Source organism: Myxine glutinosa, unplaced genomic scaffold (genome assembly GCF_964187855.1).
Source record: "Myxine glutinosa unplaced genomic scaffold, kmMyxGlut1.1 SCAFFOLD_1655, whole genome shotgun sequence".
NCBI classification, from domain to species: domain Eukaryota; kingdom Metazoa; phylum Chordata; class Myxini; order Myxiniformes; family Myxinidae; genus Myxine; species Myxine glutinosa.
This window is the reverse complement of record NW_027617750.1, coordinates 64,864-79,510: the sequence shown is the minus strand read 5'-3', so window position 1 is coordinate 79,510 and position 14,647 is coordinate 64,864. Positions and strand designations below refer to the sequence as shown.

General features: G+C 43.7%; 1 protein-coding gene across 1 annotated transcript; it reads left to right on the top strand.

Annotated features, from left to right (window-relative positions):
- The first annotated feature begins 1,916 nt into the window (after nucleotides 1–1,916).
- On the top strand, nucleotides 1,917–14,444 carry LOC137423354 (monocarboxylate transporter 4). Its single transcript, XM_078769185.1, has 4 exons — nucleotides 1,917–2,178; nucleotides 9,316–9,459; nucleotides 10,016–10,900; nucleotides 13,038–14,444. The coding sequence occupies exons 1-4, from the start codon at nucleotides 1,956–1,958 to the stop codon at nucleotides 13,433–13,435; spliced, it is 1,650 nt and encodes a 549-aa protein (XP_078625311.1). The 5' UTR covers nucleotides 1,917–1,955; the 3' UTR covers nucleotides 13,436–14,444.
- The last annotated feature ends 203 nt before the right edge of the window (nucleotides 14,445–14,647 follow it).

Genomic DNA, 14,647 nt, shown 5'->3' with positions numbered 1-14,647 from the left:
GAATGCCACGAGTGTGTTCGGTGGTTATATCTGCAAAAGGTGGCTACTTTGCCGAGTCAAAAATGTAAATTAAATTGAGTTTTTAAACAAAAATTTTGTTAAAAATTTAAAACAAAATGATTCTATGATTTAAAAAAATATCTCCAATTGTTTATTTGTTGAATGCTTAATTTCAGAGTACATTGAGACATTAAACTGCGTAAATTTCAATAAAAACAGGAAAAATGTAGGTGTTCTAAAACTTTTGACCAGTAATGTACATTGGGATGGGTGGCCATCTACCTAAACATACAAGCGGCTCATATCTAGTAACATGATTAATTACTTCGTGCTTACTCTAGACATTGAATGAATGATCGTTTTGAGGCCATTTACTCTACATTTACCATTTACTCTAGACATTCGTATAAGGAAATAACTATTAACCCTCTTGGAGCCATTTTCACAACTGTTTCTTGTATATTTATTGTAATCCCCAAGAGCTTTAGTAGAGCATTTTGAGTATTTCGTGGAGCTCTGTCTTTCGCCTCGATCCTTGGTTTGTATTTATTTATTTTCCTCCACTTAAATGTGCTTATTTATCATTTATTTAATTATCACCATTATCCCCTCTTTCCTCACGGCTGATGACACTCGAGCTAAAGAGTACGCTCTTTTCAATCGGGCCAATCAACGGTGTGACCAATGATCATGCAAGGACATCACAAGAGGTACAGTTTTGGGAGAGAAAAGGCAGTTGAGCCAGGACCTTAAAGGGTGAGAGCGTATTTGTCCTTAGCAACTCCCCAGAAGGCAGCAGGACTCGCTACCAGAGCATTGCTGGGGGTCTTGCCCTCCACGCCTCCCACCATACTCGCCTCTCCATGGAAGGAGGAACTAATCTCGGATCCTACGGATTCCAGTGGCCAGTTAGTCCAGACCAGCAGGAGATCCCACCCCCATGCCATGCGTGGGGAAATGGTTGCCTGTTCTACCCACCAAATCTAGGCAAATGCACCTCAATTTGTTCGACTCGGCCTGAACCACCACATTCGTTTTTATATCCCCCACATCTTTTAACCCTTTATTCCTTCTGTGTTGATAAATTAAACAAGACCAAGATCTTTATACAGTAGTTTATAAGCATGATTTATTTTCTGATTGGGATGGTTTCTTCTTCTTCACTGTCTGCCTCTGTTTAATTTACCAGTTCTATAAAACTTTATATTCTGTCGTTTTAGTCCAGTGATCGTGGGATTGATCGCTTAAAATCTGACTTTGTGATGGGAAGGTAGTGAGATGCAGTGAAAGCATGCGATTTAATTTTTTGTTGTATATTGAAATTGTTTTATGCATGGCTTGATACGTTTGCAATTTCAAAGCTTCCCATATGAATCATTGTGGTCTCCATCTCCATAATCTGTGATCTTTCATTGCTGTATGGTCCCATTTGTTTAGCTGATGCAGATACTGCTCAGTGCTTGATAGATATGGTTTTGCCATTGCCTTTGCCACCGAAGGTGGATGGAGGTTATGTTTTCAACCCTGTGTTTGTGTGGACAGGATATCTCGGTTGTGCACGCATTTGGCCGAAATTTAGTGGACGGGTTGGGTATGTGACGAGGACGAATCTATTTTGGTGAAGATCTGAATCCGGATCCGGATATAAGAATTTAAATTTTAAGTGATTCTTCACCGTTGATTCATAGGGCCAAAATTATATCTAGCATAATATTTCAAAAGGTTGTGGATGGATTATGACAAAACTTGGTGGATGACTGGTTAGGTGACAAGAACAAGCCAAATTTTTATTTAATTTTATTTTTGGGCCAGGCTCGGATCCAGATCTGTGGGATGCAAAACGGAAACTGTTCAGCCTGGTGGAGGTATGTGTTCTACCGAATTCCATTCAAGTTTATTTATTTGTGATGAACCGTGTTCTTTGGCAGATCTGAGGAGCAGTTGTAGAAGGTACAATGGGGGGAGTTGCGGTTGACACTTCACCTCCATTGGTGCCTCCCCCTGATGGTGGTTGGGGCTGGATCGTGCTTCTTGGAGGTTTTGTCATCACTGGTTTCTCCTATGCTTTCCCAAAAGCCATCAGCGTGTTCTTCAAAGAGCTTATCAATGAGTTTGGCGTGGGATACAGTGACACTGCCTGGCTCTCTTCTATTTTGCTTGCCATGCTGTATGGCTCAGGTGAGACCCTACAGGATCATATTGCATTTTGTACCAAATGTGGAGCTGGTGACAGGCTCGAGTAAGAGCTACCACATTGAAAATGAAAACATGTGCACACATAAAACAAACAGAGACGGAGAGACGGAGAGACCCTCAAAATCTGTTTCATCGCGGGAGATTTCAATGTTTCTGAATGCTTTGGTTTCAACTGCATGAAGCCGAGCTAGGTGTGCGGCAGGAGCACCAGCCCAGATGGGAGAGCAACATTACAATGAACTGCGGATGAAAGCTTTGTTTGTGGTGAGGAGCTCAGAAGTGCCCTGAAAGAACTTCGCACGACAGAGGATGCCCAGTCGGCGACTGGCTTTGGAGGCCAGCTTGGAAATGTAGTTGTCCCAGAAAAGATCATGGCAGATAGTGAGACCCAAAAGCTTGAGTGACAGAACTTCTTCAAGAGGATTGTTCAGAAAGTAGATGGGAGGGTTGTCCAAGACTGTCTTTTCCAGAGAGACAAAGTGAGTGTGAGATTTGTCAGGATTGAGACGTTCCACTTGTTTGACCAGTTTGTGATATTGTCCAGGTCTGCAGAGAGTGAAGAGGCTGCAGACTGCCGATTTGAGGGTTGAGGTATGGAGCAGCATGGAGTAGATTCGTCAGCAAAGAGATAGAGGATTTTCCAGAGAGTGGGATCATTAATGAAGACCAGGGCCCAGAACACTGCCTTGAGGAACTCCAGCCTGAACAGGAAGGGGGAGAAGAGAGGATTCCATTCAGGGGCACACGTTGACTGCAACCAGAAAGGAAGTCTGCAAGCTATGTGGTGGTTTCCATGGAGACCATATGAGGAGTTTGAGCAGGGCGGGTTGGCAGACCGTATCGATGGCACGAGATATGTCAAGAGAGACAGCTCTGATTTCCTGTTTGGCATTGAGGACCTCCATCCATTGTTGAGACAGCAGAAGCAGCATGTCCAAAGTAGAATGACCTGGTCTGAATCCAAATTGATGATCCGAGATCAAGCCATTGGCGAAAAGGAAGAATTTGTTAAGTTTGACTTATCTGAACAAACAAAATTAGTGCCTGCAAGTTATTTGCATTATTTGAATGTTACAGTTTTGGAAGTCGTTGACCATGATAAAGGGGGGTTGGGGGTTGGGGGGGGGGGGGGGAGGTGGGGAGGAAGAACTGTTTACTGCATTTACCTATTTGATTATTTATATAAACTCGTGGGCCCATTGGACCAAATTTTCATTGGTCTTCATGGAGGCCCTGTAACATTCCTGCCTGCTGTAGTGGTTGAGCATTAGCTTGCCTTTCACCAAGCCCAGATATTCTTGGGCCAGGGTGGGGGTTATACTTTTATTACTATTGCCAAATGATGTTGCTTCTACTATTGTTGGTACTAGTCAAAACGGTCAACCCTCGTCAATCTGACGCTGTTTAATCTGGAAATCTCACTATCCAACAAAAACATCCAGGAACAGATTTCCGTCATTCATTTTAACCCTCTAATCCACAAAATCGTTCATCCGACATTGGGTGCTGGGAACAATGTAGTCCGGATTAACGAGGGTTGACTGTACATGCTTTGTTGCAATGAAATAATTATTTTTGTAATTGGAATGTCATGCCAGGGAAGGACCTATTAAACTGCTCTCTACACCTTAACATGGCGTGCATTTCGAAACGTGGGATTTCTTTCAGGCTATGTCGATAATTAGCCAAATCAACTTGGGAGATCATGGCTATCATTTTGGTTTATCACATTCCACATCAGACCTCCAGTAGAATTCCACAAAAAAAATCCCACATACACAAACAAATAAACAAGAAATACGTCGTGTATAGCATGATTCTTGCAAAATCCTTAAAATAAGTTGTTGACCTTTTCACATTTTGCCCTCAAATAATTGGTGGTTGAATTCGGTGACTAGATATGTAAATCCCCTTCAAATTTCAAGTCGATCGGATGAAAATTGAGCATTTTGGAAATAGTTGTTGACCTTTGGCTTGTTTTGACCGTTTGACTTAAAAAAAAAAAAATCATAAGCTGCTTCCTTATGGCCAACTCTACCATGTGGTGAAGTTTCGTTGAGATTGGTTTGAAATTGTGACCTGTAGGTGATTGACATACAAACAAACAGACAGAATAATGCACAAGTCCAACCAACATACTTGAAAATCTTCGATTTTTACAAGTAGTGAACACACTTCGTCCATTCATAGTAGATATATGGTGGTGTCCTTTTGATTTCTATGCAATTCCACACCACTGGACCAATCTTCAGATTTTGCATATCTAGTTGGGGGCACTTGGGACTGGGTCATGGGCATCAACTCTCCTAACCCCCCCCCCCCCCGACCCCCAACAAGGTGTGTATCATAAAAAAAAACTAGAACTGCACTTGGTGGAGCGCATACCTTCACCAGGCTGACAAGTTTGTTTTTTGTATCCCACTGATAGGCTGGATCTGGATTCAGACCTGACCCAAAATCTATTGGGCTTGTTCTTGTCACCTAACCAACTCGTCCCCCAAGTTTCGTCCAAACCCGTCCACAACTTTTTTTATGTCATGTTCGATATCACTTTTCGCCCGATCTCTCACTGGTGAAGAATCACTTTTTAATAAAATAATTATCGTTTCCGAAACCATATTCAGCTCTTCACCGAAATCGAATTGAATCGTCCTACACACACACACACACACACACACACACACACACACACACACACACACACACACACACACACACACACACACACACGTTCACCAAGTTTTGCCCAAATCCATCAATAAATTTGAGATATCCTGCTATATATAGTTTTTGGCTCCCAATGGAAGCTCCCAATAGGAGCTCCCAATGGTAAAGAATCACTTAAAATTTTCTAGTAGCCGCATCCGGATCTTCACCAAAATCTAATCATTTCGTCCTTGTCACATACACTACCTCTCTGCCAAATTTTGTCTGAATCTGTCCACAACTTTTTGAGATATCTTGTAGACAGACAAATAGACGTGGGTGAAAACATAACCTCCATACACCTTTGATGGTGGAGGTAATAAAAAAGACAAAAAAAAAAACGCCAACACGAGATTGGGGAGAAACTGACCTCGAGGAAGGAAATTAGGCTATTTGAATGGAACTTTGTGGACATATTGGCTGCGTGACAACAAATTGATTAAATTTCGGTGAAGATCTGGATACGATATTTTTAATTTGGGGATTCTTCACTATTGAGAGATGGGACAAAAAAAACCATATATGCTTTCTCAAAACGTTGTAGATGGATTATGACACTTGGTGGATGAGTTTAATAGGTGACCAGAACAAGCTGATTCAATTTTGGTGAAAGTCCAGATGCAGATCCGGCCCATCATTGTGATACAAAATGTAACCTGTTTAGCCTGGCAGAGGTACGTGCTCTACAAAGTGCCGTTCTCGTATAATAAGCATTGATTTGATGTACTGTACTCTGAACCATGTTGGTGCTGCTGAAATTTTTTTGACCAAGGGTTACAGTGGGTAGTTTGCCATTGCCTTTTCCAGCATTTGATCATTCTCCTTTTAAGGCTTTAAGCTTTAAGCTTTTAAGGCTTGGCTTTAAGCAAGGAATCTGCATGTTCCATTTTTTAAAGTATGGATTAAATCCCCAACCTTCCAGATTCGGAGTGCACACTCTAACACAACCCTTACTATGCCCTTGAGTTCATGGAAATCCCTTGCCAGTGCTTTGGTTTCATATGAATTATTTTATCACATCAAATTTGATCAACTTGCTGTTAATTTTGAGTTGATATATCTAATATATTGTTACGGATCCAGGGGACGGCACTCCGTTAGCAAGGGGGGGGGGGGGATTAATCCCCTTGTCCTGTTAAGCTGGCCGTCCGACCGGTCCTGGTACTTGTAATGCTCTTTTGCGGGGTGGGATTGATCAGGGTTATTGGTCCAGGTATTATCCCGAATACCTTTATCAATCCCTCCGCAAAACAGGGAGACAAGTACTGCTCGAACCACGGACAAGATGGTATTTGCCGAGCGGTTTAGCAATCCGCGGTTTGAGCCCTTATCAATGGACTAAACCCGATTAAAAGCGGTTCGGCCAAAATCGCGCCACAGGTACTCAATTGAAAGAAAAGACTAAAGAGATCGGATGAGAGGAAGCCAAAGAACCAACAAGGGTAAAGGAAGAACACAGGTTTATTTCTATCTACAAGAGGAAACGAAAGAAGGGCATTTACAAAGAGGAAAAAGCAGATACACAGGGCAATTCTTAACTATACAGGCTTAACTTAGCCCCAGGACAATACAGACAGAACGAACACACTTGCACGAATGGGAGAAAATGGCAATGGTAAAGATGGCAGGGGGAGAATAATCCAGGCAGATGGTTCGGGAGGAAGGTCCGGGGCAGATGGGTCAGGCGTTGAGGTCCACGCTCGCGGTTCACGCTCCGGGCTCGAGGTGAAAAGCGGCGGCAGCTCCGTGTCTTGTTCACGCATGGATAATGTGAATATCTGCCTGGTATTGTCGCCGTCAACGGACCCAACTCTCCTGCCTCACAACTCTGCCGTGCTCATCGGTCTCTCGTGCCTTCTCACCGACTCTCTCATGAACCTCCTCATGCATCTCTGCTGAAGCAGTCCCTTCCAGTCGCTTTTATCACTCGTCTAGGAATCAAGCCGCCGGCTGCGAGGGCACGCCTACCGAGTCACTCACCGTGGTGCTGGTCGGCTGTTAGGGCTGGCCGACTCCACCTCCGATCATGACGACATGCCATGCCCGTGAGTTGGCGATTCCTCCCCCCTTCTTCTCCGAGATGAGCACATGGGCAATGGTGGCTTACAGGATAGAAAACCATTCAAACCAAAGGGCAGCGAACGCTGCCTGGCTGTTACTTTGCAGAGACGCGGGTGAGGCGATTGGGGAATTTGAAAGGGGCCTATCTTATTTGATTAATGCAACGTAGTCAAACTATTGGAAACACAGCCTTACCTGAAACACATAATAATGAAATAACTATGAAGAGGGCCTATGGTTCGCTATGTGTTGCGATGTGGACAAACTAGGGGACGACCTTTGATCTTAACAATGAATGGAGGTATTTACACAAAGAATTATTTACAAAGGGTATATTTACAACACTTTACACAGTGCAGGGTTCTCAAAACCCCAACAATATTGTTACGTTTATGGGGGCAGGCAATGGAATACTTTAGGCCAGGTAGAATGTATAGGGTAGTGTGCTCCGAATGTCGCGAAGAAGAAGAAACCTTCCTGTAACTAAGTAGGGCCGGATGTCGCATAAGTGTATTTGTCTCTGTGCAAGGGGTGGAGCTATGCTAATTAGTTGGGGTATAAAGGTCTACCCATGTGTGTAGTCACCTCTGTGGTTTCCCTTTTGTTCCTTATGGCACTTACAACACCAGCCATGTGATCAGCGCCTACAATTAAATCACATAATCGCCAACCGGATCAGAACACGACCACTGATACCACCCTTCCAAGTCATCTCAAGGGGTGTGATGAAGGCTGTGAGGCCCCACCTTGAAAGGAATGGTTGATAATCATAGACATGCGATGGTGCTGTTTGATTGGAGTGTGGGTGACGTCAGAACATTCTAGCACCAGGGACAAAGACACGTCCTGCCATTTTCGCTTTCTTGCGCTAGGGTTCTTTATGAGCAGACGCACTCTTGGTCCTGGCTTCCATTGCGTGCAGTCGCACTTCTCTTGTTCCAGGCTACACGAAGGGCGGACGCAACTCTCTCTCTCTCTCTTGGTGCTGGCTCGTGACGGTTGTGCTCAATGCCGTGTGCACCTGAGAAACCTCGGAGCTTGGTGGAGCTATTGGAGGAAGGAGTTTTGCCGCCGCTTCACGGCTCGGTGTGCTGTGGCGATTCGTGCCATCCAGACCAGAGTTAAGTGCTGGCCGGCAGGAACATTATTTTTACTTTCGTTTTCCCCTTGTGTTGTATGTGAGTCTGTATGGAGATGTCTCAATAAAACCACCTTTTAGAGGCCATTTTTCCCCACAGAGCAGGGTTTGGCCTTTTTCGGGCACTGTGGTCCCCTTTTTGAAGCTGTTTTATGGCCGGATGCCCTTCCTGCCGCCAACCTTGTTGGTCGCCTCTTGCGACACACAGGGAATTACCAGTGAACTGGTACTCAATTTGCCGACCTCGGAAGGATGGCAGGCTGAGTCAACCCCCCTGGCGTTAATTCAGCGATCGACCAGGATTCAAACCCAGGATCCTAGGAGATGTCTCAATATAGGATTTATTTCACCAACATTTTGTTATCCTGGCATTCATTTTATTGAAGCATTTATTTGTTAAATTTTCCATTTCGTGTCTGTCTTGTTTATCTGTCGTGGGTTCGAGGATGCCCAAGTGAAATCCATGCAGGTAAGCCTTGTCACCCTCCAGTACCCCCGCACGTGTCACTACCGCCATAGTTGGGTAAGCGCCTCGGAGTTAAAGCTCGGTCGGCCATCTGTCACCCAGCGGTGTTAATCCCGGGGACACGACAATATAAAGCTCATTCAAACCACTCACTTACTCGCTGATATTAATGTTTGGTACCTTCCGGGTGATGTAGGAAGCTGAAGTTTCACGTGCCGATGGCCATCGAAGCCGGTACAATGGGGGGAAAAAAAATCATAGAACTGTCCGATAGTGTCTGTAAATGAAAATTTATGTAAAAAAAAAAAAAACCCCAAAACCCCCCGTAAATATCAGTTTGAAAGAAAAACAAAAAAAATCCTCAATTGATATCTTGCATTTGAAAATTGTCATTTCTATAACTGTAAACTGTGAAATAGAAAACCTCAATTGATAACTAGCAGGTGGTTGGTGATGTTTGCCTATAATCATAAAATTTCTATCAATTGTGTACCTACGCATGAAACGCAGTTCGTTGTTGCTTACAATGAGTAAGCATAATCCACTAGTGTATACATATATACACTATCTCAACCTAGTGATGTCCTTGTGTCTGCTCTTGTTCTCTTCCCCACCCTACCAAATAGATTTGATTAATCTGGTGTTTGTAGTATAGGCTTGATGGGCCTACTGGCCTCCTTCTATATTGAAGTTCCCTTTATTACGATGGCTTCTTGGCTTTGCATATTAACCATATTACTGCATCCAGGGCCAATCTCCAGCATGCTGGTCAACCGTTTTGGTTGCCGACCCGTCATGATCGGTGGAGGTCTTCTGGCTTCAACGGGCATGATTATTGCATCGTTTTGCACCAACATCATCCAGCTATACATGACAGCAGGTGTACTCACAGGTATATGGACACACTTCTTTCTCCCATAGCAACAAAGATCTGCCTCAGCAAGCTTGTGATGCAACTTGATTCTGTTTTAAAATGTACTAACATTTTGTCCTACCCTTAATACCTTGATTGGTTTTAATTTTTAATTCAATGTTGATCCAGCCTCCGAGTTGGGGATTTGCTTGTAGACATCCCAGTAAGAATGCAGGACCTTCATTTTAAATTTTAACATCCCCTCCCCAATAATTAATTAGTCATTTGCTTTTGAAAAAAAATAAAAATAATCCGCACCCCCATAGACCCCAAAGGGGCAGTTTTTTTCTTTTAAATGGCGTGAACAAACTTTGGTACATCACGGATGGAGAAGGTTGTGGTTAAGTTTCATCGAAAAAGTGTGTAGTTTCAGAGGAAAAAGAAAATTCCTATTTTGGGGGGGGGGGGGGGGGGGGGGGGGTTAAACCTGGATGCACTTTCCGTGAGAGACATGTCCCAGCGCCATTTTGTGTGTGTGTGTGTGTGGTTTGAAAGTCAAAAATGGCCTTTATTTTTGCTTTTCCTTCTCTTTTAGGAATGGGCCTGGCTCTAAGCTTCCAACCATCACTGATCATGCTCGGTCGATACTTTGACAAGCGACGACCGTTGGCCAATGGTTTAGCTGCAGCTGGTAGTCCCGTTTTTCTCACGGCTCTGTCTCCATTCAATCAATATTTGGTGCACGAATATTCATGGCGTGGAGGATTCCTCATCATTGGTGGGCTACTACTCAACTGCTGTGTGTGTGGGGCTGTAATGCGACCTCTTAAACCAGCTAAGCAGCGGCAAGAACAGCATGAGATGGAGGAAATGCTTCCTCGGAACACAAATGGTGAATTTGTTGCGGTGCCATTGGATGACGGGCCACAAATACCGGGAACTCCTCCTCCACGCCTTGACAGTCCCAATGACACAAAAGTGGTTCGTGCTGAGCCGAAAAGGAAACTTCTGGATTTCACCGTTTTCAATGACAGAGCGTTTGTTATATATACAGTGGCAGCAGCTATTATGGTGATAGGCCTCTTTGTTCCTCCAATATTTGTGGTGAGTTATGCCAAGGACATGGGTGTTGAAGACACCAAAGCTGCCTTTCTCCTCTCCGTAGTTGGGATAATTGACATATTTGCGCGTCCAACCTGTGGCTTTTTGGCCGGCTTGCCTCGTGTTCGCCCAATTGTCGTCTACGTCTTCGCTTTTGCCATGTTCTTCAATGGCTTTGCAGATCTCATGTGCATATTCGCATCTGACTACGGAGGTCTCGCTACCTTCTGCTTCTTCTTCGGAGTGTCGTATGGTATGGTGGGTGCTCTGCAGTTTGAAGTGCTGATGAACATTGTGGGCCAAAATATATTTCCCAGCGCCATTGGCCTTGTTCTCTTGATCGAGGCAGCCACGGTCCTTGTCGGGGCACCCACAGCAGGTGAGTACAGCCCAATAATAACACATGAACCCTTTGTATGAAAACTTATCGTAATTCTTGATGTCTGTTCAAAGTGGCGAAAGGAAACATTGAAGTATGGTTGGTTATGTATTGTACTTATGCCCTTTTGAATCCACGGTTGCTTGATTCGGACCCATTTATAGGTCCATTCATTTTGTCGCACAATTGAATGATTATTATTATTATTATTTTGATACAAGATCAAGGCTCGTGTAAGAGCTAGCACATTAACCCTTTGAGTACGGGATTTTTTTTTTTGATAAAAAATACCCCCGGTACGGGATTAATTTGACATTTTGGTACAGGAATGCAACCACGTTCTGACGATCTATTTATAGGTATAGTTGATGACGTGTAGTAACGTCATCCGTACACAACTTTTTCACGGGTTGTGGCACTGGACGTCATCCTTACCCAAAGGATTAAACACATTAGCACATAAAGCACAAAAAAACAAAACACATAAAACGATAAAGGGAGGGGGAGACAAGATGGGGAGAGAGGTTTGTGTGTGGGGATGTGTGTTTGTGTGCGGATGTGTTTGTGTGTGGGGATGTGTTTGTGTGTGGGGATGTGTGTTTGTGTGTGCGGATGTGTGTTTGTGTGTGCGGATGTGTGTTTGTGTGTGGGGATGTGTATTTGTGTGTGGGGATGTGTGTTTGTGTGTGCGGATGTGTTTCTGTGTGCGGATGTGTATTTGTGTGTGGGGTTGTGTGTTTGTGTGTGGGGATGTGTTTGTGTGTGCGGGTGTGTGGGAATGTGTTTGTGTGTGGGGATGTGTGTTTGTGTGTGGGGATGTGTGTTTGTGTGTGGGGATGTGTGTTTGTGTGTGGGGATGTGTTTGTGTGTGTGGGAATGTGTTTGTGTGTGGGGATGTGTGTTTGTGTGTGGGGATGTGTGTTTGTGTGTGGGGATGTGTGTTTGTGTGTGGGGATGTGTGTTTGTGTGTGGGGATGTGTGTTTGTGTGTGGGGATGTGTGTTTGTGTGTGGGGATGTGTGTTTGTGTGTGGGGATGTGTGTTTGTGTGTGGGGATGTGTGTTTGTGTGTGGGGATGTGTGTGTGTGTGTGGGGATGTGTGTGTGTGTGTGTGTGTGTGTGTGTGTGTGTGTGTGTGTGTGTGTGTGTGTGTGTGTGTGTGTGTGTGTGTGTGGTCGCCGTCAACATTATTTCCTTTTAGTATTGTAAATCTGGTCATTTTATCCTACAGTATGAATGGCACCTCCCTTCGGGCTATAATATTGGTAAGCATTTATCTTTTTAATCCTTAAGGATTTATCTTCCCTCCATTTGAAGATGCTGAGCTTTCACCATATGATGTAGTTCCTATTCCTCAATCCATTTTATTCCAGCCCGTGAGATTCCAGTGCAGTGATAAAAGTGGCGCCATTGTCACTGGTACCCAGGTATCCCGGAAAGTGATTGTACTTCCCCCATGCTCGGTGCTGCGTGTGCGCCTGGCAGCTCCATTACGAGCCTTAGACCATGTATTTCTACCCACCCGACCCCTAAAAATAAATTCCCGCTGACTTTGTCCTAGTCCACCTGCATTCAACCCCACCCCTACATTTACATTGTTAACTTTTTCAGTCTGCTCACATGTCTTTGTTGACTTGTACTCGTATGTTCTTATGTTTTGGTGGTATGCTTCAACTTCCATTCATGGCCAGTCTTTCTGCAGCATTAGTACTGACAAAAAGTTATTCGGTAAAGAATACACCACATGGCATGCATGCCGTTAGTCTTCCCAGTAGTCAGGGTAGGAATTCTGAACTTAAAATGAGGCCCTGGCACAATGGTGTAGTCTTTTTATTTATTTATTATTATTATTTATTTATTTATTGTATTTTTCAAAAGGACTAGCAATCAAAGATAAGTATGGCACCTCTTGGCTAGCTTGCCAGCAGATGTCCTAGATATGTAAAAGTTTTTGTTCCTTGCCTCTTTCTATCTCGTCTGCCGGTTCCCTGCTCACTGTTTATTTATTACCACCCATGTAATTAAACTGCTCAACATTGGATCAGGTTAAAATAAATAAATAAAATGATAGTGTGGTATTGTGTATCATGCTTCAGGATGTGCTTCGATTGATTTGTGAAATATTTTGTTTCACGCAGGTTTCCTTCGAGACTCCACGGGCAGCTATAAACCCATCTTCGGCTTGGCTGGAAGCATGGTCGTTCTCTCTAGTTTAGTTCTTTCCCTTTCCAACTTATTTTGCCTCGAGACTGTGGCAAAACGGGCAGCCCAGACCAAAAATACCGAGATGGTCGAACTTCCCATCGAGAGCAATTCTGCCGGAAGTGGCCCAGCATCAGGTGAAGCCAACCAAGAGGCTTTGTCTGTGCATGAAGTAAAGCCGACTGTCAGCGCTGTGGTTGAGGGTGAAGGACACGAGACCGAGAATGCAAAGGACTTGCCTGTTCCAGAGCAGGCACGACCATCTGAAGATTGTTCTAAATCTGTGATAGAAGCTGGGGTGGAAAGTGGAGCAGAGGTAGAGGTATGTGCCTGATTCTGGATTTCCTTGCATAGGCTTTTTTTTTTGTGTGTGTGCGCTTCAGTAATGTGTCTAGTCCGAGGGCAGGTTTTAAAAGTAAGGTTTTGCTTCTCTTGAAACCATGTTCAGCTCCAATTACTTGATTTAAATTCTAAAATTATGGGGTGCAAGTTGCATAGCTTTTGTTGTGAAATGGTCAGTACCGTTAGATACGGAAGCTAGCAATAGATGTAAGGCTGTGATTTGCAATGTTTCTGGTGTCTGCCTGTTTTCCTTGGTCGTTCTCCCTCTTTTGCATCCATTTCACCAGAACAGCTCCTTAGGTAATGCCAAAGCCTTGTTTTTGCCAATGACCCATGCAAGTGGATTGTCCAATTGAAGCATGGCTTCGTGTTGTGTAGTGCTGATCCATCTCCTTGAAACGAATGTCTTGATGTTCAGTTGGAACGCTTGGAATCGTACATTTTGTGCCTCGTCGAAATGAGATTTTAAAGAATGTAATGTTTATTTATAGCAGGTTATAAGCTGGGGGCGAGGGGTAAACATTTATTGGTCCACATCATGGACCACGGCAGGTGATAAGCTGTCAGACCATTTCAAGATTACTCCTGCAACATTTGAGTTTTTTCAGCAAATGGGACCACTGTCTCGTTCCAGGAATCATTCTAATTTGATGGTTTTTGTAAAGTGTCCCAAGGTGAGGCATAATCAAGTGTTCATAAGATTTTTTTATTTTTCACGATTAAAGATTACTGAGATGATGTTACTATTTTTACTAATAAGGTATAGCGTATAATATTTTAGCTGTGGGTTCCAAAGAGGTTGATTGTCGTTTGAGGTGCCGAGGATCCACACAACTGAGGTCATTACGAGTTTATTTGAAGAACAAATCCTGATTGAGTGCTGCTCGATGGTACGCTATTATTATTTTTTATTATTTGTGCAACAGAAGGAAATGTCAGGTTTTGTTTTTGTTGTACATGTTTTTTGCGCCAGTTGAACAATAAAGGCAACCATGTGTGGAGTTTCTCGTGCAAATGTTTTTATTGAAAGGACAAAGTGTTAAGCAATCGGAGGCATCTATCTCGGATCCCAGGTGATCTATCTCATTGCCAGGATTAAGTGAATTACGATCTGCTATATAAATAATATTAACTAGAATTGACTCGGTAGAGTGCATACCTCCACCAGGCTGAACAGTTAACGTTTTGTATCCCACTGATTGAT

Excerpts from the sequence above, each read along its gene's own strand:
- LOC137423354 (XM_078769185.1), top strand. The coding sequence starts at position 1,956 with ATGGGGGGAGTTGCGGTTGACACTTCACCTCCATTGGTGCCTCCCCCT. Across the intron at positions 9,460-10,015 it reads GACAGCAGGTGTACTCACAG|GAATGGGCCTGGCTCTAAGC; the intron begins GTATATGGACAC and ends CTTCTCTTTTAG. Across the intron at positions 10,901-13,037 it reads TGTCGGGGCACCCACAGCAG|GTTTCCTTCGAGACTCCACG; the intron begins GTGAGTACAGCC and ends TGTTTCACGCAG.